The sequence below is a fragment of the Electrophorus electricus genome, chromosome 16, assembly GCF_013358815.1.
Source record: "Electrophorus electricus isolate fEleEle1 chromosome 16, fEleEle1.pri, whole genome shotgun sequence".
NCBI lineage: Eukaryota > Metazoa > Chordata > Actinopteri > Gymnotiformes > Gymnotidae > Electrophorus > Electrophorus electricus.
The window spans coordinates 14,858,593-14,884,477 of NC_049550.1; the positions used below are offsets into that span (position 1 = coordinate 14,858,593).

The window sequence follows — 25,885 nt, forward strand, 5'->3', positions numbered from 1 at the left end:
GAAAAACAGTATCAAATGTAGGTGATCTGGCTATTTGCCTAGCTCCCATGTGTGTCGTTGTGGAGACAGAACAGTGTTTATCAAATCTGAGAGTGCTGAGCTGGCTACCTACATTCTCTCTCTCTTTCTCTCTCTGACAGTCTTCTCTGTCTGTCTCTCTTTCTCTCTGAGTGCTGTTAGTAGCCAGTGATTTATAATACAGGAGTCCACAGTGACCAAGCTTAGTTCCCAGATGTCCATGTGTTTTAGTAATCACACTAAAACTCTTGTGTCTTTCCTTGAGACAGAAATCGTTTATAATCTCTTCATCTGCAAACAACATACAGAAGTTTTCTTTCTTTTAGTTATTTTTTTTTTGACAACTATTCACTTAAGACTCAAATTGCACTACAAATGTCCTCACAGCTTAAAGATTATTTTCCCCAACTCATTCTTGCCAATAAAACACTATTACACATTCAGGAAAAAGCAGGCCACTTGGCTAAATAACATTAATCATCATCATGAATAATAAATACGGTTGGCAAATTATATACAATGCCTTACAGACACAGGCATATGAATTTTGAATGAGTGTCAGGTTTAAAATGCATGTGATTCAACTGTACACCTAAATGTTTCCACAGTGAAAACTGGTTAAAAAAAAGTGTGTTCCCTGCGGTGTTTTGGAATGCTGCTCCCATACTTCATAATCCCACACATTTCTTGATTTGGAGGAAGAACTCCAAGAGGATCTTAGCATACTGGAACTCTCGTATGAGTTCTGATTCTGTCACAAAACTTTTCTGTTATCCTGGGTTATCTCTGGATTGGAACGGCACAGCAGAGAAGTGTGTGGGTTTGTGTTTGCATGTTATAATGGTATTAAAGGCTTTTCAGCCCTACCATCCATTTTTTGTTCATCAGAGAGGCTTTGGCTCACCGTACTTAGCAGGAGATAAAGGGTGCTGAAAAGCAAACCCCACAGTGCAGCCTCTTTACCTGTTGTGATGGCAAGAAACAATTCAAACATTGTGTGTGATTTGTAAATAAATTTTTTTTCAACAAAAGTTCAAATTCAAGCTACTTCTCATCAAACATCTGGACATTTTCAAAACAAAATCAGTGGGAAAACATTGGCGACTGGCCCCTGTGATGAGACTGTCCTGCCTGGAAATGGTTAGTCTCACACTGAGCTCATGGAGATGTGTTTTTGTGTGCCTTATTTTAAAGTCAAATTGCTGCCTTTTTCACAGTGGTACGGTGGCTGGCGAATATTATGACAAGCTATAGATCCATCTGGAAACAGTAAGCAGGGTTCATATATTTCTAAACACAGAAGATAGCAGATAGTGGTCCATTCATGGCCATAAGAACAGGCATGCGCTAGCTTGGAGTGCATGGTGGCTTGTGTTAGCTGCTCAGTTTTTTTGTTTTAGGAGCACTATGGCATTATAGTCTATGTCAGAACTGTTTTAAATGTCCAGGAAAGTTGTCTGTTAAGATGGCTGATGTTCACAGTGTGTACCTTTTTTTCTAAGCTGTGTGGGTGTGTGTGTGTGTATTTCTTATCCAATTATCCAAATCCTGCTACCGGCTCCTTCCAAAGAGTTTTCACCCAGCAGTATGAGGACTGTCTTGAAGTTACAAAAGTCTTGCTTTTATTCCAATTGAACTCCACAATATCATTTCACAGGCCTAAAGTCCTTTATTTCTCTGATGGGGCTGCAGTCACTCAGGCTTCATTTTGCTTCTTCTGCTGAGTTCACCATCCTGTGACCAAATGATGAGCCTCGCAAAGACATCTGAGGTCACGGTCCTCTCAGACATCACATTCCTCCATCACCGCTAGACAGTCTTCGCCGCCATGCAGGCGCTCGTCCAAACAGGTATCCTCTGTCAGGGAGCTGCAGTTGCTGGTGTCCCCCTGTGGCTGGAAGGCCAGTTGCAGCACTGCCTGGCCCCTCCTTCGCTCCCCACCTGTCCCATTGTGGCACCTGACCACCAGGCACCGGCTCTCCTCAGAGGGTGGCAGCGGCTCCATTGGATCCGTTGGCTCTGGAGTGTCGGAGTGCTCGGGTGCGACTGCCAAGCCCGCGCTGCTGCTCTTGCCGTGGGCTGTCTGGCTGTGTGTGTGACGGTACTCTTCATCAATGTCTTTCCCCAGCTTCCACCTCCGCCAGCGCTTCAGCATCTCATTCTGCACCTGGACACAGAACAACAGCATCTTACTCTGCACCCGGATGCAGGTACCATTCCGGAACCTTCCACCTGAAGGAAGCAGCAGCACAAACCCAAATTCAGGTCTGTAAAAACTCTTTCAAATATGTGATATAGAACTAGCATATTAAAAGTCTTTAACATACAGGATAACTCATACTAATATATATATATATATATATATATATATATATATATATATATATATATATATATATATATATATATATATATATATATATATATATTATATGTTTATAAAAGATACATAATCATTTACAAAAATAATGTGTTTACAGACCTTTCACTTATTGGAACATTTGAACTGGAGTTAAAAAGGGGGCTCTCACCTCTTTGTTGATAAAGCAGTACAAAATGGCGACCAGGAGCCCCTGCATTCAGAGACAATGAGGATTCAGGTGAAGGCTTCCAGTGCATGTGTCATATTACAGCATAATGAAAAGTCCCTAAAGCATTATTTAAGTAAGGCTGCTGCTCCCCACTCCACTCCACTGCCCTGAACAGTTCCACAATCTCCCTGCACCAGGACACATTTCATGATGAGTTGACTAGCTGGATCAGGTGTAGTATGGCACAGAAACTCCTGGATCAAGTGTAGTGTGGCACGAAAACTCTTGGATCAGGTGTAGTGTGGCATGGAAACTCCTGGATCAGGTGTAGTGTGGCATGGAAACTCCTGGATCAGGTGTAGTGTGGCATGAAAATGTCTGGATCAGGTGTATTGTGGTGTGGAAATCTAGAAACTGTGTGAGACATTAGAGCCTCATGTCTGGAGTTCAGAACCATGGTCTTAAGCTCTGGTGTGCAGATGTCATACTCATTAATATTAACTTGTGTTTAAATACTTTAGTTTGATGTGACTACTGAATTGCAGTTGCCTCCTCCTTACCTGTGGTCAGTAGAGAGTGGCTCAACACTCTGTAGTATGTAATAAAGAAGGATTTTCCCTCTTTAAGTTATAAAGAGGGGAACTTAGTTAGCTACATGCTAACTAGCTTGATTTTACACATCATATCTGGCATTCTGTGTTGCTTCTGTGTAGTAGCATACCAACACTGAGACAACTGCTATGGCAGCAGCGGCACCAGTGACACCCCATCACAAAATCCAACAGTGTTTTTTCCCCCTAAGTGAGTTTTATATTTTTCCTCTGCTTGCCTTCTTGTAACCTACACACTGCTTGTATCCAGTTCCTTTAACATTGAATGACAGTGACGTTGAGGGAATTAACCACAATGTGTATGTTCTGTGCAATATGAAACTTACACATATGTCATATAGTCAGAAGAAGACGTCATATAGTCAAAAGAAGATGCTTGTCTAAACCATTAATCAGTGTACTAAGTGTCTAGGTCTCTAGGTAAATCACCCTACATTACTACTTTGAACTCTGACCTGGAAGGAACTGAAGAGGAGGTCATAGAAAAGTCGTATGAGCCGCAGCAGAGACTCTTTGGAGACTGATTCATCAATGACAAAGGTGAAGAGGATGGCGTGAATCCCCAACAGAGGAATGAGTGTAAGGGTGGACTTAGCCAGTCTAAAAGATAGCAATAGATAGATAGATAGATATAGATAGATAGATAGATAGATAGATAGATAGATAGATAGATAGATAGATAGATAGATAGATAGATAGATAGATAGATAGATAGATAGATAGATAAATAGATAGATAGATAGATAGATAGAGAGAGAGAGAGAGAGAGAGAGAGTAGCGGCATTCTATATTATTCACAGTTGTACCACCACATGTTGGAGTTGGTCAGACAAATACATCATTGAAACAAGAGCAAGAAACAAAATACTTTCCTTTTAGAAATGTTTACTGACAGAGAAAGAAAACATTTAAATGAGATTGCTTAGCGCATGGTCAAAAACTGTGTTGCTTCCAGAACAAAAACGGACTCAGTAAAACTAATGAAGTTACATCCAATCAGAAATAAAGCAGTGACATCACACTTGATGGTCTAGTCTCAAATACAAAAAATGTTCCATCACTCAAATGTGACCATCCTCTGCATTCAATTCAATATAAATTAAATGTAAATGCATAACAGATCAAAAATGAACTTGTTATCATTCATTTCCAACTAACAATAAACAATTTCCTAGCCCTTAATTGGCTTTTACATTACCTGGCACCTAATCGGTTAGGCTGAAGGACTAAGTTATTACAAACCTAAAGAACCAAACTATCCGTATATCCATGAACTATCAACTTAAACTGTTTTGTGTGTGTCTGTGTGTGTGTGTGTGTGTGTGTGTGTGTGTGTGTGTGTGTGTGATTCTTCCTTTTTCTCAAGTCTCACACTATCCTCTCTTCTGACACTGCTTCTTCCAACAAACACAGTTTGTTTACAGGACTTTCCAGAATGCTGGTCTTGGTTTTACACTTCACTCTTTGCTCTCCAGAGTCCAGTAACATATTAACTACTCTCTCCATGAGCAATTCCTGTGCGTGGTGATGTACTGTCTATTATTAGTACCACATTTCTAGCTATGAAATTTCTTATTGGCCTGGAACATTTCAAGCATTCTTGTAGAAGCAGAAGATATTCATGCATCCATCTACTCCAGAATACGTCCGCAAGATATTGAACTTGCTTCCATCACATTCTTGTGTACATGTCGTCCTTGATGAATATGCCTGGAGGCATGGTGGGTTGAGACTTCAGCAGTAATAAATGATTGGGCATCAGAGGCTCCAAGTCATTCACGTCATCTGAGATGTTTGCGAGTGGTCTCCCATTGTTATGCTCTCAATCTCACACATTATTGTCTGTAGGCAACCATTCATATTCTGCTCCTTCATTAGAGAGGATTTTTCTTACTGTTCAAACTTATCTTTTCCAAACCCCACCCTGGTGAGAAGCAGCTGGGCTATGAAATATACACTTTATTCCCTTTTAATTGCAAAGCTCTTTCTATCTTGTCATTAACTATACTTTAAATAATTTGTCTAAACTTCTTTTCAGTTTGTTTCATTGTCAGAGTGCATGATGGTGATTTCACCTATTGTACATACAAAATGGCAAATTGCAATGATGCAGGAGTCCGTGCCAAGACTGTCTGGAATTTTGATGTGCACAGCTCTAAGGGTGAGGCAAGTGAATAACATGCTTTATGTCAAATGGCCTGAAATAATCAACTCTGGTATTCGAGAAAGATTTGTAAGGCAAGAGGTGATCTTCAGGTAGGTCTGCCATTTTTGGCTCTCCAACCCTTCCACTGTTCCTGCAGCACACTGTGGATTTGCTGATTAGTGTTTGGACTGCAGAAATCGCATGTGGAATCCAGTACTTGCATCTGAGCTGTGCCAAGACATAACTTGGCACAGCAAAAGAGATGACTTACCTTGGATGATCTGATCACTGCAGAATTAGAAATAGTTCATTTTTGCCAGACAACAATTTGTCAAAGAAATCAAAGATCTTCAAAAGGACAAACAAGTTAGTTGCAACAGGCAGTTGCTAAAACTAGATCCAATTCTTCAAGATGGCGCTTCTCTAACAGTTAAAGATCTTGGAGTTTTTATGGATCCCAGTCTCTTGTTCGAAGCTCAAGTAAATAATATTTATAGCCTTTCTCCACCTTAGGAACATTTCAAAGATTAGGAACATGCTCTCCTCACATGATGCAGAAAAGCTGTTGTAAATCATCTGTTGTAAAAAACGCTGTAACTGTGCTATTGACCTTCACATCGGCTTGAAGACTCTCTCTTCTTTGAACAGGTTGTTTTGGCTAATCACGTTCATTGTTCAATAAGAAGTTTGGTCCATTGATCCATGTTCCTGCTTTAATCAACCTTTTGGCCTTCAGACCTCTGCTGGATTGATCTGAAGGGTTTTCTGCTGTACCAATACATTTCCACTGAGATGGCTTGGTGGCTTCTTGAATGAGTGCTAATCTGATTGTGATGAAGGTTTTGAAATGGGATGTTTCATTATCATTGTACCTGAGCACTGTTGTGCTGTCTGTCCAGAAGATAGACTGTTGCAGTGGAACTTGAAGTTCTAGATGTAACATCTTGTCTTACTACACCGCAGTGACTGCTGCTGTCAACTCACGTCTGAGGATTGTGACCTGTTTCAGTGGAGCCAATCTTGACATCCCCAAGAGGAAGGAATGATTCTTCTTTCCTTGCTTATTTTCCAGCAGTAAATAAGACAGAATGCTATTTGTGTACTCTGAGGCTTCTGAAAAATGATGTAACTGCACTACAGCAGTGCACCTAAAGTCTTAAGGTTTCATCTACTCACATGAAAGTCAGAGAGATTAATAATATCTTTGATCCATCCTTTACAATATTCTGCATGTTTTTCACCAATGTTCTCATCCCATCCACAATGTTCTTGATTCTACATTGATTCTTCTCTCTGTTCTCTCTAGGCTTGGTGTGACTGGCTCTGCATGGAGATGGTTTCAGTCCTATCTGGAGGGACAATCCTATCAGGTGACATGGAGAGGATCCACATCCAAACTGTGTAGACTCTCCACTGGTGTTTCACAGGGCTCAGTATTAGGCCCCCTTCTCCTCTCTTGGTGATATTATATCTTCTCATGGTTTCGCTAGCACTGCTATGCTGATGACACTCAATTATTTCTTTCTTTTCCACTCTCTGACACGCAGGTCTTTAGATGTATCTCAGCAGGTTTGACTGACATTGCACCATGGATGACAGCCCACCATTTGAAGCTCAACCCCAGTAAAACCAAGCTTCTGTACATCCCAGGCACTCCCAACCCTTACCATCACCTCATAGTTTCCTTGAAGAACTCCCTGGTATCACCATCCGAAGCTGCCCGTAGCCTGGGAATAACCTTGGACAACTAGGTGTCATTCTCAACTCATGTTTCAAATCTAACCCAGTCTTGCAGATTTCTCCTTTGTAACATACAAAGGATTAGGCCTTTTCTCTTGCAGGAAGCTATCCAAGTGCTTGTGCAGTCTCTTGTGATCTCAAAGCTAGACTACAGCAACTCGCTGCTTGCTGGTCTTCCTCTAAGAGCCATCAAATCTCTGCAACTTGTCTAGAATCCAGCAACAGTACTGGTCTTCAATCTTCAGAAGTTCACACGTTACTCCGCTGTTGCACTCCCTTCATTGGCTTCCAGTAGCTGCACACATCAGATTTAATACCTTGATGCTTGCCTACAAAGCCATAAATGGACCAGCCCCTTCATATATGAGGTCAATGATCAAAGCCGATCTGTACTTTGAACCTCAAGTACAATTCGGCTTGAAATACTGTGCTTCAGGTCTCATGGAAGACAAGCATCAAGACGATTTTCTCTCCTGGCTCCAAGATGCTGGAATGAACTGCCACTTGCTGTCCAGAAAGCAGAGACCCTTGGAGTCTTTGAATGCAGACTGAAGACCCATCTATTCATGGAATATTTAAAGGATAACTGACCCTGCTCCTATATTGACTGACTAAATTAGCACTTATTGTAGGTTATTGTTTACTACACTTATGTTGATTAACAAACTCTAGCGCTTATTGTTTATTACACTTATCATTATTTAAGCTAGACCTTATGTATTTGTACTTCTAGGCATCAACAGTGATCCCTGTATTTCTACAGTATTCTGGATCATTGGTATATTGGACTCTAACCTGCTGTACTGGCTAGGATGTATTCTATGAGTAAATGACAAAGCACTTTTGTAAGTCGCTCTGGATAAGAGCATCTGCTAAATGCTGTAAATGTAGATGTAAGTGTAAATGTTCTTTACAAAGATCTCTCAACACGAGTTTAGCGGACAAGATGACTGGTGCCAGGAAGCTGAAGGGGTCATAGTTGGAGTTAACAATGGATAAAATACCTTATCTGCTCACTTGGCTTCTCTTGAAGCTTTATGCTATAGATGAAAGAATCTGTTTCTGTATCCTACTGTACACCTAGAGCCCTCTCAACTGGTAGGGTATCATAACTTAGATCCAGATCTTTTACCTCACTGGCTCTGTGTACCTCTGGGATGGACATCAATATCTTTCTGCTATGACTCATCCACATTGTTAAAGTAAAACCTCTACTGGCACACAAAGTACGAAGATCACTAGCCAAGGTTACTGCATCATCTTCTGTAGATACGCTCTTCAAATAGTCATCTACATAGACATTGTACAGGATAGTCTGGACAGCTTCTGGTGATGCAACAGACTTGTGATCCTCAGCTATTCTTCACAGCACATATGAGGCAACACTCGGTGGCTTGTTCAAATTGCCATTGGGCCACCAAAGAAAACAAAGAGACCTGCATCATCTTCAGGCACCTTCACCTTATAGAACATTGACTCAATGTCTGCTATCATAGCTATTGGCTCCTCTCAAAATCTTAAACGAACACCAACTAACACACTGGACAGGTCAGAGCCTTGTAATATTCACTGTTCAGAGACCAGTCCAGAAATGTGGCTGTACAGTCAAAGACCACTGTCAACATTCTTTTGTTCGGGTGATATACCTTGTGGTGTGGTATATAGAACACTCTGTTGTCATCATGGTTCAACTAGTGTGCTGGACAGCATAGCCTTTGTTAATAATGGTGTCCACAATGCCGTTGTAATCTTCAAAGAATCCAGGATTCTTCTTGAACTTTCTGAGCAAACTAGCTCAGAAAGTTCAAGCAATTATTATTCTTTCAGTTCCTTCCTTATGGGCCCGTTCACAACCCAGCCAATGGCAGTCTTCAATGCATAAGGGCCTCCGATTTGACTGTTGGTGACATGCCATGGCTCCATTGCACAGTTTGCACTAACAAGGTGGCCTATATCTGCTTCTAATTCTGGTAAGTGCACTTCACTAAGATAGGGCTACCTCTGGATATCTGATTGTTTTGGTATATTCTCAGGCTGGACAGGTATACTTGGTGTCTTCCAGCCAGCACACTTCCAAATCTGTTATCACATAACTGTTAATGAGCTTCTGCTCACCTTGTTTGTCTTGACCCATGGTGCTGAGAAGTAATTGTGTTGGTTTGCCTGGTTTTTGATTTTGATGACACTAGGATGTCAGATTGCTGACAGTACAAACATGGCTTCTCAAAGGTGCTTCTTGGTTTGCTTGAGTTCAATGGCTTTGCCCATGTTCCTTGAAGCCTTTTGTTTTAAGCAGAAACATTGGTTGTGAAACTGCTCCTTCAAACCTCTCTTTTCACAAGATGTCTCTCCTTTCGATCAGTCTTTCCAATTATATTTGGATGAGTGTCTGTTATATTATGAAAGCAGGGGCCCATTGTTATTTTAGCTTGATGGTCTTTGTAAGTCATTAAATCAGCATACCTGACTCTTTTGCCTCCTCTCTGTTTGATATCGTACGCTTCATCATGACAACTTTCCTTCATTTTGTTGGGCAATTTGGACATAAGTTGTTAAGATTGTCCATATCTTCAAAAATTTATGTGTCTTGTTACAACTCCAGTCTAGGCAGTGTGGTCATAACAGCAACACTGAGTAATTTGATTAACTGAGACAGCTGTAGTATGGAAAAAAGAACCCATTTGGCAAAGTGATGTTTTCAACTTTCAGAAGAACACACTGGTGAATCGTCAGGAGTGGTTACAATACCAAAACAACAAACAAAACCCACACTACAACAAATCTCAGACCTATTTTCCCTCAATCAAAAAAAAAAATACAAACCTACTCTAACTCCCTAGCAGGAAAACAGACACAAACCCCATTCCCAAACAAACAGGCACCAATAATAACAACCAATAATATTTACAATTATTTACAGGTCTTCACACAGGGCTCGCACAAACATTCAGCAAGATGGGAACTGGGAGGACACAAACATAAGGTTAACTCTCAGAAGAAGAACAGGGATAACAAACACAGAAACCTAACGGCTACCAAGCTAACAGGGTACAGGGGAACAGAGACAAGTCTAAAAAAGCATAACAAGCGCTAATAACACTGAGCCATAAGAAGCCAACTTCAGTCATCCAACTTGGTCCATATATAGGCCATTTTGATTAGTAGTGAGGAGCCAGGAGGTAGCAGTTGTATTCAAGTACCGAACTGGAACACATCAGGACTGGAGTCATTAGAAAGGGAGCACAGCATTCTTAGCATCCAGGGACGTAACAGTTTTCAACAGAGTTGCAACTTCCAACCAAAAACATTGCATAAGCACTTAAAACTTTCCTGTCATAAGACTTCATTTGTGTCCAGTTTATAGCGTTATAGGTTAATTCATCTTCATAGTGTTTATGAAGTAGTCCCTTTACTTCATTGTAGCCTCTGCTAGGGGGCATGAGAGCACAGCAAGAAGTGTGATTTGTCTGTCTTCTGTTCTACTGAGTGCTCAAATGTTCTGATAAAGGATCAGTTCTGCAGTGCATTGCTCTTCAACACAGGAATGTCCTATGCTGGTAGCTGAGATGGGTAACTGTGATTAGATTCTATTTTTGCATGATATTAGTATGTCGTCATATCTGTTCACTTGAGCGTCACAAGTGAAGTCTTGAGTAACTTTTGGTGCTTGAGAGTGCAGTGTTTGTGATTGTGCAAGATGGTTCTCACTGACTGGTTCAGAGAGTAAAATGCTGGTTCTTTCCTGCTTTGCATTCCCGCCTTGTAACTTTGTACTAGTGCACGGCTACTCAAACAATCTTCTAATTATTCACACTCTTTGAGAACTTTTAATTTGCTCTGCTTTCAGCTACTGCAGTTTCTAACTCAAGTTCTTCTTTTTTAACATTAATTTGGGACATTTCAAACTGAAGTGATTGTTTTTTCTTCAGTGCCGCAGAAAGTTCAAGCAGGGCTGCACACTCTGCCTCTGGTCTAACCCACGTTGACGAAACTCGAGATGCTGCCGACAAGCGGCTTACCTGAGATCCACACAGACAGGCATGTGCAACATTGTTGACTCCAACTTTAGAGACACTGTAATTTGATTTTATAGTATCTTGGGGCCAGCTACCACTTTTCGTAATGAGGACTCAAGGAATCCAGTCTTGAATCATTTTCATAAAATTTCTAATGAATGCCATTTTGTGTGGCACTTTTTAAGTTTTGAGCTTTACTCATTGTTTCTACTTCATATATTTTATTTGTCAGAGCTCTTAACTTTCATCATTGCAATACTTCTTTGCAATTTCTTTTCTAACACTTTCTCTGTTAGTTTGCATAACCTTCCACACTCCATTGCACCCTATATACATCTATGTTTCTTTTCAGCCATCTTATCATTTGTAAGTAATTGCTTGTTGCATTCAAAGGTTTTAAAAGAACTGCGTTTCAAAGTCACCTTTAATAAACAAATGAAAACATCTCCAATAATGGCTACAACTCCACATTGACTGAATCACAGCTTGCTACGTACTCTCACGGATATATTAGTCAACTTATCGCGTTCCGAACTTGCTAATTTTCAGAAGTACATACTACATCTTCTCAACATAATACACACAAACAACATCAAGAATTTTCGATACCTTGTTTTGGAAAATACGTCTGGGGGTTACACCTTTCATCTCATTTGTCTGATTAATTATGTAACATCTTGCTCCCTTTTCCCCACAGTATCTGCTAGTGATGTTTCTACACAGCATAGTATACTCCAAAATGGCTCTGTAGAGCTAGCAAGTTTTTTTTATGAATGTAGTAGCATTCTATATTATTCGCTGTAGTTGTACCACCACATGTCAAACAACACACATATTTGAAACGTGAGCAAGAGAGCAATGTTTACTGACAGAAAAAGAAAACATTTAAAGTAGGTTGCCTAGCATAAGGTCAAAAACTATGTAGCTTCCAGAACAAAAACTGACTCATTAAAACTAATCAAGTTTCATCCAATCAGAAATAAAAGCAGTGACATAACACTCAAAAACAAAAAATGTTCCATCACTCAAACATGACCAATCTCTGCATTCAGTTCAATATAAATTAAATATGAATGCATAACTGATCAAACATAAATTATTATCATCGATATCCAATTGTTTTTAACTAACAATAAACAATCTCCTTTAATTGGCAGATAGAAAATATATAATTACATCCTACTGACATCATATGATTGTGAAACATTCTTGCTCGTTAAATAAATGTTTAATGTATACATTATATGTAGTTAGATATACAATATATATTACCTGAATTTATAGTCCGTGTACCTCATTTGATGAGCCTTTAATTTGGACATCAGGATCTTTATAATTTTAATAAATATAAAGAAATTAATCTGTTTGAGAGAGTAGAGAAAGTAGAATAAAAAGATCAAATCTGATTTATAAGCCACATTACTCACACAAGCAGATGGAATCATATTTACATAAATGTTTACATGAATGTTTACATGGTTGTTTCCCATGTGTGTAGTGTGCACTTTGCAAGGATGAGGAAGATAAGTGTGTGTGTGTGTGTGTGTGTGTGTGTGTGTTTGTGTGTGTGTGTGTGTGTTTGCACAGATGCCTTCTCTGAGACTAATACAGTGAATGCAGTGTGGCCATGTTGGCTAAAGGAGTGTCTCCACTCAGTTCCCCTTTACTTTCACTTTGGCAATGTGCAAAAAAAACAACAGTAGTGCAGACATTAAACTAACTTGCCATTAAAACACATCAGCAAAGATGCATTTTGTTGGAAAGCAATTGATCTGCAAAAAATGTAGAATATCCTATTGTGCATAGTTACAGGTGTGTGTGTGTGTGTGTGTGTGTGTGTGTGTGTGTGTGTGTGTGTGTGTGTGTGTGTCTCACCAGATAGGCAAAGATAATGGGGGAACGGATTATCCACCAGTACCCCATGTTTATGTTCCTCTCCCAGCATCTGCACATGCAACACAATACAAACAGCTTTAACCTGGATCACAATCTGTATTACTGTACATAAAGTACATATGAGTTCAGATTAAAAAGTCATTATTCATGCAATGACTGCCACATTTTAACTGAAGCACGGTGGTTCAATGTTAATGTGTGTCTGAATGACTGAGTCCATAATGTTAACAACTCCTCCAGTTACATCCACATCCAATGTACTGGAAAGAATAGCAGTAAGTCAGAAAAGGCATCCACTAGTATAGTGTGTGCTTATAATGTACCACTTGTGTTATTGCACCTTTGCAAATGCACCTGTGTTAATGCACCTGTGTAAATACACCTGTGTTATTGCACCTGTGTCAATACACATTTGTTAATATACCTGTGTTAATGCACCTGGGTTAATGCACCTGTGTAAATATACCTGTGTTAATGCGCTTGTGTTAATGTACCTGTGTAAATGCACTTGTATTATTATACAGTGCCTGTGTTAATGCAATAACACAGACTTAAATAGGTATAGTAGATAATATCATATCAGTATTTGATGCTTTGTATTGTGGGAATGAGACCCCTTCCACTAAAGCATTATTAGAGATAGCATTCCACAAGATGCTTACTCTATCTTCCTGTCAACATTCTTGTCATCATTCTCTCTCTGCTCTGACAACTCTGATGCTTTGAAGCTGTTAAAAAAACTGGCCCCAGCTTAATAGTGTAGGCAGCAATGTACATTAAAATCTCATTATAAAGAATATGGTCTCGTTCATAAATTCCAGGCACACAGAAATATGAATGCAGGTGTAATTACTAGATAAAAGGCACTAAACAAGTTCTGAATGCACACTTTACAGGTTATATTCAAACTGAATGCAAGTCTGATTATTTACTTATTATTTAGATGGAATGCAATTTGCAACAAAAGCTTGGCAACCGAGCTGGTATTTTAAATACAGATGGATTGTTGTGTATGTGCGTTGTTTTCATGTGTGCATAAATTACACCTTAATGCAATGGTTTACCTGTGTTTTTTACATGAATATGTGCTTTAGTGAACATATACTCTAAGCAGGCCATAATGGGCTCACAATTTAGTATTAATTTGCCCTCCATTGGGGAAAAAAAAAAACATAGTTAACATTTCTTTTTGGTTCCTGGTTTCACTTGGTGAACTATGACTAGCTGTATTTGGTGCTAAATGACAGGTGACAGTGATCTCTGATCCATACACACACAGTTTATTCCTCATCTACAGTGCTTGAGTTAGTATGTGTGTCGTTGCATCGTCCCCCAGAGCCAGAAACTGGGGCATTTAGAGTACGGGCTGCTTAGCTGGCAATTCATTTCTTGTTTTGGGTGGGAAGTCAGCTTTCTTAACAAAAAGCCAACATGGCTCAGTTTCAATTTTACATGAGTAAAATTATATGCCACATATTGATCTGTTGACAGTGACAGTGCCATTTTCTTTTGGTTTTTGAAAAGAGAAAAAAATTCCTATTGGATCAACGGTGTAAAACAATTATTTGACCATTATAGGTCATATATAACCAAAGTGGTTGGGTTGATGAAACAGTTTGATAGGAATGTACTGAACTAAGACTCTTCCAGCAGAGCTGTACATTAAACTTCTACAAACCACTGGATGTTTCTGATTTATCAGATTTCTGATTTTTCTTAGTGAGTGTTCTTCCCTTTTTGCTTTTCTTGTGTATCTTAAATTTTCCAGATAAAAGCTAAATAGTGCTGTTTCAATGAAAAGAGCTACAGTAAAGTTTTGATTGGTGTATATAAAAAAGTAAAATTAATTACAAACAAAATCAATAATAAAACAGCTCCATGGCAACTGCCTCTAACTTCAGTAGGCACAGAATAAGTATAAGCATATTAGCCCATGTGTATGAAGTCTGTAGCCATCTCCATGGAAGTATGAGCTGTCTTTACTTTCATGACGAGCACTATGTTTAATGATAATTAATATAAATCATGCTTTCAGCTGCTCTTATCTGCTCAATTTTGATTCAGCGATTTAGCAGGATTACACCTGCAGAGAAGCCCAGCTGCACAGAGGGGCCAGGGCTTTGTCCTCACAACACAAGCATGAAAGTCAGAGTCCAGCACTTACTGTTCATTCTCATACAGGTACTTAGCTGTCACCCACGGCAACACAAATATCACCGGTGCACCTGTCAGTCAAAGAAGGAGCAAAGGACACAGGCCAATCAAAAGGCTCACTTTCAAACCACACATATCACAAGTATGTGGATCAGTCAAAAAGCTTGATAAACCTATGGTTCACTAATTAGCAGCCACACACACACACACACACACACATACTTACCCCATCCAATGCAAAGATATATGTAGAAGTACTTCCTCTCTGAGAACACTGTTATGGCCAGAAGACTATGGAGGTACAAACCCTCTACAAGTAGCCAGTAGTTATTAGCGATGACAGTGTACTGCATCATTACCATAGCAGTACGACATCCAGCCACCATCTGAGAAGTACAAATAAAAACAGAAAAGTAAAAGTATGTGTGGTGTGTGTGTGTGTGTGTGTGTGTGTGTGTGTGTGTGTGTGTGTGTGTGTGTGTGTGTGTGTGTGTGTGTGCGTGTAAGTATGTATGTGTGCATGTGTGTGTGTGTGTGTGTGTGTGTGTGTGTGTACCTTGTCACTGACATAGCTGTGGTCCTCATATGGGTGATGTTCCATGTGGACATTGTTTATAATGTCCAGAAGGCCATCTTTGACCAGGATGGAGATGGCCCGCAGGATGAAGGAGGTGAACAGGTTCATGTGGATATTGTTCCTAGTGCAGTGCAGCTTCCTTCAGAGCATCGTGGGAAAGGAACATTGAAGTGCTACCCTAACATGCAATTCTCTACACTGTATGATCTTACAATATGTTTGTGTGTATATATAACAACATAGATGCATATTGTGTGTGTATTTGTGTATGTTTTTTGTGGCGTGTGTGTGTGTGTGTGTGTGTGTGTGTGTGTGTGTGTGTGTGTGTGTGTGTGTGTGCATGTGTTTTCTACCTAAAGGTGACCAGTATGGCCAGTGCTAGGACCAGTGCTGCCAAAGAGAGGGAATATCCCACTGTGTACATGGCTCTGAACTTACTGAGGATCTGCCCATATTCCCTCTACAGAGAGAGAAAAAGACAGAGGGAGAGAGACAGAGAAAGAGAAATGAGTGTGTTAGTACCTTTAATAGTAGCTCTCATTATTATTCAAGCTCAGTTTACTAAGAAGAAGAGAAGAAAAAGAATTATCTTTAATCACAAAACTAATCACACACACACACACACACACACACACACACACACACACACACACACACACACACACACACACACACACATTCAGGATATCTTACTATTCCAGGATTGTTCTCTTCACATTCAGTGGTGTTTTTGCTGACAGCCCATTGACCATCTGTGCCACACCCTCTATACACATGCCCCTGCAGAACTACACACACACACAGACACACACACACACAGACACACACACACACACACACACACACACACACACACAAAAGAAAACAAATGAAAAATGCAGCCCATTCAGATATTCCTCCCCTGACATGTGACAGATCGATCATGTGTGTAAATGTTTAATCGTGTGGTTTATGATGCAGTGTTCCACATCCTAAAGCTAGTTTCACATCTCCACTGTGCAGTGTTACAAGGTAGTTTCACATCTTTGCACTACCTACTGACCCAAAATAACCTCTACAGACAGACGATGCTGTATTCTAAATACACTAAATAGCACTGGCGGTAATCCATAGGGATGATCTTTCATAAGATTATTCATCACTGTTCATTTCATTTAAAGCTCTGAGGTCAGAAACTGACCTATTTAAGTGGGTTCAATTACAGACCTAGCTGAGCTCTGAGCTCTGATACATATGTCTTGCCTGGTGTTCCAGATATGCTCAGATATACCCACCAAGCCCAGATATTCCCATCATGTGTAAACGTACCCACCATGCCCAGAAGTGCCTACAATGTCCAGATATACCCACCATGCACAGACTTACCCACCATGCACAAGCTTTTCATAACCACTGTGGGAAGTGCCAAGAGGTCTTTGTCCAAATGTAAATCATAAAAACAACTGGTGTGGGCAAATTCCCAGAGAAGATGAATGTGAGTCTACAGACTCAATTAAATTCTGTTAGTTAGTTTTCAATTAGTTTCAAAAAGCATAAACCGATTCCTGAAATGTAAAGGAACGCGAGGGTGACCCACATCTCCCCCTAGTGGTGGGTCTCAGTGTTTCACACGACGCCAGCGAGCCTCACCATTCTGATGCCACGGCAGGTACCACGGGCACGACACGTTGACGACGGACCCTGGCATGCCATCGGGCCAGCATGCGTAGTTATCAAATGTCCTGTTACACACCATACCTGGACAAGAAACACGCATACAGTCAGACGGCACCTGGCCGTGTGTGGCACTGCCGACTGCTGTAGAGAGCAAGAACACAGCACGTGACCTATTGAGTTAAGATGTATGTATCTGTGTCTGAGTGAGCTGGAGTTGTGTGTGTGAGGAGGTATTTACATTTACATTTTTAGTTTTTAGCAGACGCTTTTATTTAGAAGCACTTCTAGCAACTCATTGAATGTATCTTAGTCAGTACAGTAGGTTAGAGTTCAATATACCATTGAAGTAGAATACTTTTGATATACAGGGATCAATGCTGATACCTATCACACAACGATAAGTGCAATTTCGAACAATACCAGGCAATAAGCTCTAGAGTTTTAGTTACTCAACATAGGTGCAGGATCAATGGTCATTTAAATATTTAAATAGCCAGATAAGTCTTTAGTCTGCAGACTGAAGACAGCAAGGGGCTCTGCTGTCCAGACAACCAGTGGAAGTGAATAGTCTTGATGCCTGACTTTCATGATACTTGAAGGATAATGTTCCATGCAGAGCCATACTTGAGGTTTGAAGTATTCAAGGTACGTATCAGGTTTTGACCATTGTCATCATGTAGGAACAGACTGATTCACTGAGTATTGTGTGTGTGTGTGTGTGTTTGTGTGTGTGTGTGTGAAGAATTGTGTGTCTTGCCTGCAGCAGGTGGGCTATTCCTGAAGCTCTGGATGCACTCATTCCTGTAGCTCGCCCAGTGCTCTAGTAAATTCCTCAGCGCCACGGACACCTGCGCACGCGTACACACACACACACACACACACACACACACACACACACACACACAGACACACACACACACACACACAGACACACACACGCACACAGGGCAGAGTCACGAGTCACTGTGCTAGATTGACAACGTAAAACACAATACCCAAAGACTTTCTTCATAATGGGTCATTTATTATATTTATCTGACAGTAGCAAGCCCACCCTACATAATGAAATACATTTTGTCAAGCCTTTTATGTAGTTACTCCAATTTAGAATAAGAAAACACATTAAATACAATTGAAAAAAATATTAAGAAGTTATATTAGAAGCTATCATTAGAAGCTATCATTGTATCAGATGTACTGAAAATCAGAGCAAGCTGATTTATGTGCTTCTCATACAAGTGGAAGTGTGGCAATGTGTGCTCTGTGGCTGTGTGGAGGCGTGTGCTCTGTGGCTGTGTGGAGGCGTGTGCTCTGTGGCTGTGTGGAGGCGTGTGCTCTGTGGCTGTGTGGAGGCGTGTGCTCTGTGGCTGTGTGGCGGCGTGTGCTCTGTGGCTGTGTGGCGACGTGTGCTCTGTGGCTGTGTGGAGGCGTGTGCTCTGTGGCTGTGTGGCGGCGTGTGCTCTGTGGCTGTGTGGAGGCGTGTGCTCTGTGGCTGTGTGGAGGCGTGCTCTTTTGTTGATTATCTTCTGCTTTCACCTCTGTAGTGTGTGTGTGTGTGTGTGTGTGTGTGTGTGTGTGCTCGCTGTTACCTGTGTGTGTGAGGACAGTGCTATTAGGAGCAGGAGCAGACACATGGACATCCCTTAGTGTTTGTGTGTAGCTGGGTAGAGGGCATGCAGGGAGAAAGCCTCACCATACCACCTAGAGAGAGACAGAAGGAAAGAGAGAGAGAAGGAGAGAGAGAGAGAGAGAGAGAGAGAGAGTGAACAAGACAGACAGGGTGAGAAGAGTGAGATCCACAGCAAGAAAAATAAATGATTATATATTAGTAATGCAATAAATAGGTTTAATAGCAGGTGTTGATTATTCAGAGCAGACATTCCTGCTCCATTATAGCTACTAGTGGCTTATAGGCTAAAGAGCTGTCGGGGATTAACTGAACAGAAAGAGCTTTGCTGGACCACACACCTAGAGGAGAGTGCACCTAACACACACACAAATGCACCATGGTGAGAGGAAACAGAAGGATTATGAACAAAACAATGTGATGGAGACCATAGTTCCATCAGTGCAGTACAATTTATGAATGGTGCAGACCATTGTCGTCCTCCCAATCTGGCATGCAATCACTTTACAGAAAGTGCATTAAAAGTGTGTGTGGGGGTGGGGTGGGGGTGGGGGTAGCATATGCACATGCAAATGCATTCTCTCAGGAGAGGAGGACACCAAAATGAAGATTTCCCACATTGACATGAACTTACACACATACATACACACACACACACAGCTCACAAAACCATCCAGAACCCTACAATATACTCAGTAGCCTGGATCCAGCAGAGACATAGCTCGGAGTCACACCCACAGACATGAAGGCTGTTCGGACTGTACCAATGGGGTTCCAGTTGATGGCTGACATCATAATGATGTCACTCTGATGCTGCATTTTCCTTGGCGATGGCCTCAGTCTCGAAGTTGGAGAACGGAACGGAATCTGAAACGTTTCTGCAAAAAACCCCTTAAACTTGGAAACATTTTTGGCTAAAACGTTTCAAATTCCATTCTGTCCCAGTCACAGTTCCACAGTGCTGGACTCCATCAAGGCTGGGTTCCTTTATAAACACAGGTGTGTGTGTGTGTGTGTGTGTGTGTGTGTGTGTGTGTGTGTGTGTGTCTGCGCGCGCGCGTACACCTGTGAGTGTCTTTTTAACATATACAGTTTGCTAACACTTACTGCATAATATGACCGAGCCTATAGCCTACACACACACCCACACACACACACACACACACACACACACACACACACACACAAACAAACATATGCGCCTGTACATACCTCGTATCCATGAAATGAGAAGGACTATGTGTGTTTGTTATCTAATATGAATGCTGACATCCTACATGTACCAATGTAAACCAAGTATCAGCTATGCTGCTATAATCACCTTCCTCCTCAGACCCTGGTGTGTGGTTAGCTGATGTTACAATGACATTATTTTAACTCTGATCTGACACCAGAACAGCATGATTATACACAAACACACACACACACACACACACACACACACACACACACACACACACACACACACGATTCAATCTCTCTACCAAGTAATTGCCATACAGTAAACTGCTGTACAGGGAGGGATACACTTCCATATCTTTTGGGAAGTGGAAACAATCTGCCAGCAGCCAGATCTGTGGCATCTTGCCCATGCTTATGCCAATGAAACACTGCTGAACTGATCTGAACTAAGAAAGAAAAAGATGAGAAGAAATGCATGAGTAAGAAAGACAGGTAAGAGAGTCAGGTAAGAGAGACAGGTAAGAAAGACAGATGTGTAGTGCTTTCTTAGTTATTAATATAGAGCATCCAGAAGCTGTGATCAGTTCTCTTTTTACCTCTGCCATGGTTTAAGGAGCCTGTAATGCACTCTGAAAATGTGAATGAATAGTTTAGTGACCCCACAGTGCTTCCACTCAGCTGCCGTTCATCCTCCATCCAGCCTTCATGCTAGCGGGAGAGGACCCTACCCTGCAGGCTTCAACCAGGCCATGGGTCAGCTGCAGGATTACCGGCTGTGGACTGCTCAGGCTGGACCTGCTTCTCTGATTCTGTCTCTCTCTGACCATCTATCTCACACTCTCATTGCCTCTTCTCTATTCTCTCGTGGCCTACAGCTTGGTTTTAAATCAGAGCCGTTGGTGAGGAGCTGTACATCATGGGCACTGCGCTGATGGTGACCAGCAGGTGTCAGTGCAGTGGTCGCACAGCCATCGTGTTTGGGATTTCAGTATTTTCATGGGCTATTCGGTACAACTGGCACCGCACCTAAAAATGAAGTGTTAATGTATCAAGCCCACAGAATATGGAGCTTTTCTGCCCAGTATTTTTAATGATTTTTTAAAATCAATCTGGATCCACTTTTAATTCAGATGTATATTCTGCGTAGTTCACAGTGTGAATCTGTGCTGAGGAGGCAGAAGCGTCAAGTCCAGGTTTGGACTGAGAACAATACAAGTCTGCTTTAATTGTACAAACTGGTATGTCTTTTAAGAGTTTATTGATTGGTGACTTCACTAAGCTGATTTGTGATTAGGGTACTCTTTTATGAACTGTATAATCCCTAATAAGGAAATAAAGGTATTTCTTCACAATCAGCCCAGGATTCCTCATAGATTAAAAGTCCTTTACAGAAGAGGTGTTCAAGTGAGGCAAATTTATCAAAGGGAATTTAAAAAGCTGTGAGGTGAGTTATAAAGAAAGGCAGGCTACGGTAAAGCTGACGGGGGGAGTTTTATGGTAATAACTCAAAGACAGCTTGGCAGGGGATAAAACAGTGACAGGACAGAATGAGAGAAATGTCAGGGCGCTCGGTCTGGAGGGGTTTAGATCTGACACCCGCCTTGCTGATGCATTTAAAATGTTTTATACAAAATCCAACACTAAGGATCTTATTGTTGATATAAATGTGCAATGGATGGTACATATAAGTGTGGCTGGTGTTAGGGAACATTTCCAATGGGTGAATGCAAGGAAAAACCCTGATAAGGTATGTGGCAGGGGGTTACAAGCATGTGTAGTGAGTGAAAATTATATAAAAATGTAGTAAATTGTTTAAAACTATATCTTAAAAAATCTTAAAACTAAATTCCTAATGAAGTATCCTTGTGTGAAAATAAATAATAGAGTCAATAAAAAGCAATAAAATGCATTTGCAGTAATATAGCACAGCTTATGTAAATACATTCTGGCATTTTTACTACTACTTATTACATAGTGTGTGCATGTGTGTATATGTGTGCATATGTGTGCATGTGTGTGTGTGTGTGTGTGTGCGTGTGTGTGTGTGCATGTGTGTGTGTTTGTGTGTGTGTGTGTGTGTGTGTGTGTATGTGTGTGTGTGTGTGTGTGTGTGCATGCGCACGTGTGCAAGTGTGTTCACAAGATTTATTTAAACAAAATGACATAACGCAAGTGTCTGCATAAGCACTTTAGTTCACTGCATTTTTAAATACTCTCATTAAATGTGTATTAGTGACTTCTGTAAGTGCTGGGGGTGCTGATTAAATGAACAGGGTAGCAGAACTAATGCTGTAGCACTGACTAAAGCTCTGTGCACTTCAATGACCCATCAGAAAATAATGCCGTCTGTGCTAAAGAAAAGATACGTTCACACGTTTTGTCATTTAGATGACATGCTTGTGTGAAATGGCTGTCTCTAACTACTGGGAGAGTCCACCCAGCCTGTCTTACCTCAGGCCCATGGCATGGGGCAGTCATCTGGGTTAAAGTCCCCACACTCTTAGCCAAGGCCAACACTGCTGATCCTCACCCAGCCAAATTAAGCTAAAATGCTAATTAAGGTTTCTAGGCCTTGACACAGCTTGGTAAATACCAAATGAATCATTTTCCAATTTAAATTCAAATTAAATTTGAATTTCAATTCAGACTACAAATGGTCTTTTATTGGGGACATGAGTCTTGGATTTAATCTAGATATTTTCTTGATTTAATCTTGATATTCACGTCTGCATGTAATAAAGCTAATATTATGTTTCTCATTCGTGAAATCTGATCTCTTCCCCATCTTCTGACATCCTACACACAGTAAAGTTTATCTCCAAAGCTGAGGAATATTCTACCCTGTACATTCCAGTCCTGCAGCTTCTGCTTCTGTTCAAACTGGTTTATCAGTCAGGTAATAGTGGCTCATGGCACCAGCCTTGGTTAAAAAAGCTGAAACTCACCAAGCAGCGCAGTAGAGCAGTATGCACAGAGCAGTAGAGCAAGTTTTAGAAATGGTTGACTGGTAACCTTGTAGCCCTGCCTGATGTACACAGGTATGAGTGCCACAAATCTGGCTTTCTTATGAGGGCTGCCGGTTCAAAGGTATGCAGAGCCAAAGTCCATGAAAAGAAACCACCTATAAAAGTAAAAATGTATTTTATATATTAATTTATTTATTCAAAGGCTTCATCTAAGAATACCCACTCTTGCCTGATGGATGGTCACAATGGTCACAATGGTCACAAGGCCATTTTGAAACTTTACACTTTGGAAACACGATACAATATTGTATGCTACACAATATTGAAAACAAACTGGCATTCAAGCTATAAACACCAATCCAATGGCTTTATTAACTCAGTAAGGACCCACATGACCATACATGTAAACAGAAGTTGAAAATACCTGCAAATGCTTCAACCAATAACAAGGAAAGACATTACCCCATTTATGTCAAAACACAACAGTGGCAAAAAATTGCACCCATGTGACTGCAGCGCATGTTCATCTGCACAGACAGTAAGGCAGAGAAAAATGGCGATACATGGCTTACCGCAAACTTTCACTGCCACCCCAGTCCAAGATGGGAACATGCTGTCCATGTGGTTCTAATAACTGCAAATATCAGTCATCCTGTTTTGCTCTGTGCATCTGTGTTAAATATTCCTGAGGCTGTTTGTTTGAAGGTAATGATGTGGTCTCTTTCACTTAATTAATTGTGGGCTACTGAAGGGGTGTTACTGAAGGTTGGGGCATTAAAAGAAGATCTACCTCAGATTAAAAAAAAAAGTTCTCTCTGAGATTTTAAAAGAAGCACTGAGATTTTGCAAGAAATTCTCCCTGAGATTTTAAAAGAAGCTCTCCCTGAGATTTTAAAAGAAGTTCTCTCTGAGATTTTAAAAGAAGCTCTCCCTGAGATTTTAAAAGAAGTTCTCTCTGAGATTTTAAAAGAAGCTCTCCCTGAGATTTTAAAAGAAGTTCTCTGTGAGATTTTAAAATAAATTCTCCCTGAGATTTTAAAAGAAGCTCTGAGATTTTAAAAGAAGTTCTCTCTGAGATTTTAAAAGAAGCTCTCCCTGAGATTTTAAAAGTTCTCTCTGAGATTTTAAAATAAATTCTCCCTGAGATTTTAAAAGAAGTTCTCCCTGTGATTTTAAGACTCCCATGTTCCACAAGAAATCTAGAGTGCAAGAAGTACATTCTAGAATTTTCCAATGCATGTTTCACAGTGTTTCAAAACAGTGGTGTTTTATGGTGAAATGTGAAATTCTGAATTAAAATATGTCGCAAACATTACCTGATAAAATCCCAGAGCCTTCCACAGAGTGGAAGAGTATAATCGCAGAGAGTATTCATACTACAGATCAGTTTTGGACTGATCATTCACATTGACCTTACATCAAATTTAACAGTGAATAGACATTTTCGTATTCATAGCACTAGACACACATGCTTAGCCAAAGTGACCTTAATGTTTCCCAGTATAAAATTATGTATACCCTGTGGGACGTGATTGGTGTTGCAGCTATCTTGCTCTACCTGTTCTACTAGTTTTGTATTCGCTGAAACAGCTGATGCAGAATCTTTCATTTCCTATTAGACTAGACTTTTTCCAGGCACCTCAGGGACTATGGCAGGGAATTGTAAATTTACATGATCATTTCGTCATTTTTTTCTACCATGATGTTTATGAGTAAATTAACTTAGTTCCATTTAATCTTAGAAATTCTGGCAGAACATGTGAGGGTGAGGATGACAGACATAGATCACTGACAAAAGAAAAGGCAAACCAGCATGCTATGGAAAACCCCAGAGAAACCAAACAACAGTCCAGTCCTGAACTTCCCCTGTTTGAGTCTCTACTCTTAGCGCTATTACTCGCGTGCAGAACTACGGAGAAGAGTGGGGAGCCTGGAAGAATAAACATTTATGGATGGGAAAGAAAGTGATGAAAGATGAACAGAGGAAGCGAAGAAGTTGAGGAAAAGCAGAGCAGGGAGATGAAGCGACACAGAAACCGCAGAGAGAGCTGAGGAGCACAACTAATGAGTTGATTAGACCGACAATCCTCCAGAGGTCATTCAGGCAGGCAAACAAGTCAGAATTTACACACACACACACACACACACACACACACACACACACACACACACACACACACACACACACGTACATTTGACTATGGCTCAGAGTTCAGGAGAAGAGCTCATCTTGTATCACTTTTCCTGCTGTGTTCACTGCGGTTGGAGGTGCTGTCCAGCTCTGGGACAGCCTGAGCACAGGAGGCCATGACCTTTGCCCTGACATGCCCCGCAAGACAGCCAGACCAAACTACATCCAAGCAGGGGGAATAAGAGTGAGTGAGGTGATGCGGTTGATCAGCACGTGCACACCGTGAAACCCCGGCTAAGATGCAGCCTTGAGAGCTTCCCTGAAAACAATCACGCTGAGCAGAATTTATTACTGCAAGTGACGCAAATCGGCTATGAGCCCTCAGACAGACAAGGCGCTTGCCAGAAAGTGACAGCACTAAACTCTTCACTGGCTCTTAAGATGAAAACGTCTTTATATCCAGGAGACGTTGCAGAGTTCTGTGTGATCATGTATAGTACTCTATGAACACAGTGTGTATTTGCTCATAAAATCAGCAGCAGATTTGACAGCATATACTCATATGAGTGACATAAAGAGTGTGAAGTAATGCAATATATCACTCACAGTCTTTTAAAATTGTTTATATATAAAA

The 25,885-nt window shown here is 40.7% G+C and overlaps 1 protein-coding gene across 1 annotated transcript in view; it reads right to left on the reverse strand.

Annotated features, from left to right (window-relative positions):
- Positions 1-273: 273 nt before the first annotated feature.
- The window catches only part of gcgrb (glucagon receptor b), a 38,965-nt gene continuing 13,353 nt past the window's right edge, over positions 274-25,885 (reverse strand). The window contains exons 2-14 of the mRNA XM_027031682.2: positions 18,935-19,046; positions 18,103-18,193; positions 17,319-17,426; positions 16,383-16,477; positions 16,043-16,149; positions 15,669-15,828; positions 15,339-15,498; positions 15,123-15,183; positions 12,938-13,007; positions 12,335-12,423; positions 3,616-3,760; positions 2,550-2,591; positions 274-2,185 (exon numbers count right to left, since the gene is read on the reverse strand). Of these exons, the coding sequence (XP_026887483.2) occupies positions 1,802-2,185; positions 2,550-2,591; positions 3,616-3,760; positions 12,335-12,423; positions 12,938-13,007; positions 15,123-15,183; positions 15,339-15,498; positions 15,669-15,828; positions 16,043-16,149; positions 16,383-16,477; positions 17,319-17,426; positions 18,103-18,193; positions 18,935-18,985 (1,563 nt within the window). The 5' untranslated portion in view covers positions 18,986-19,046 and the 3' untranslated portion in view covers positions 274-1,801. The remainder of the gene's footprint in view (positions 2,186-2,549; positions 2,592-3,615; positions 3,761-12,334; positions 12,424-12,937; positions 13,008-15,122; positions 15,184-15,338; positions 15,499-15,668; positions 15,829-16,042; positions 16,150-16,382; positions 16,478-17,318; positions 17,427-18,102; positions 18,194-18,934; positions 19,047-25,885) is intronic.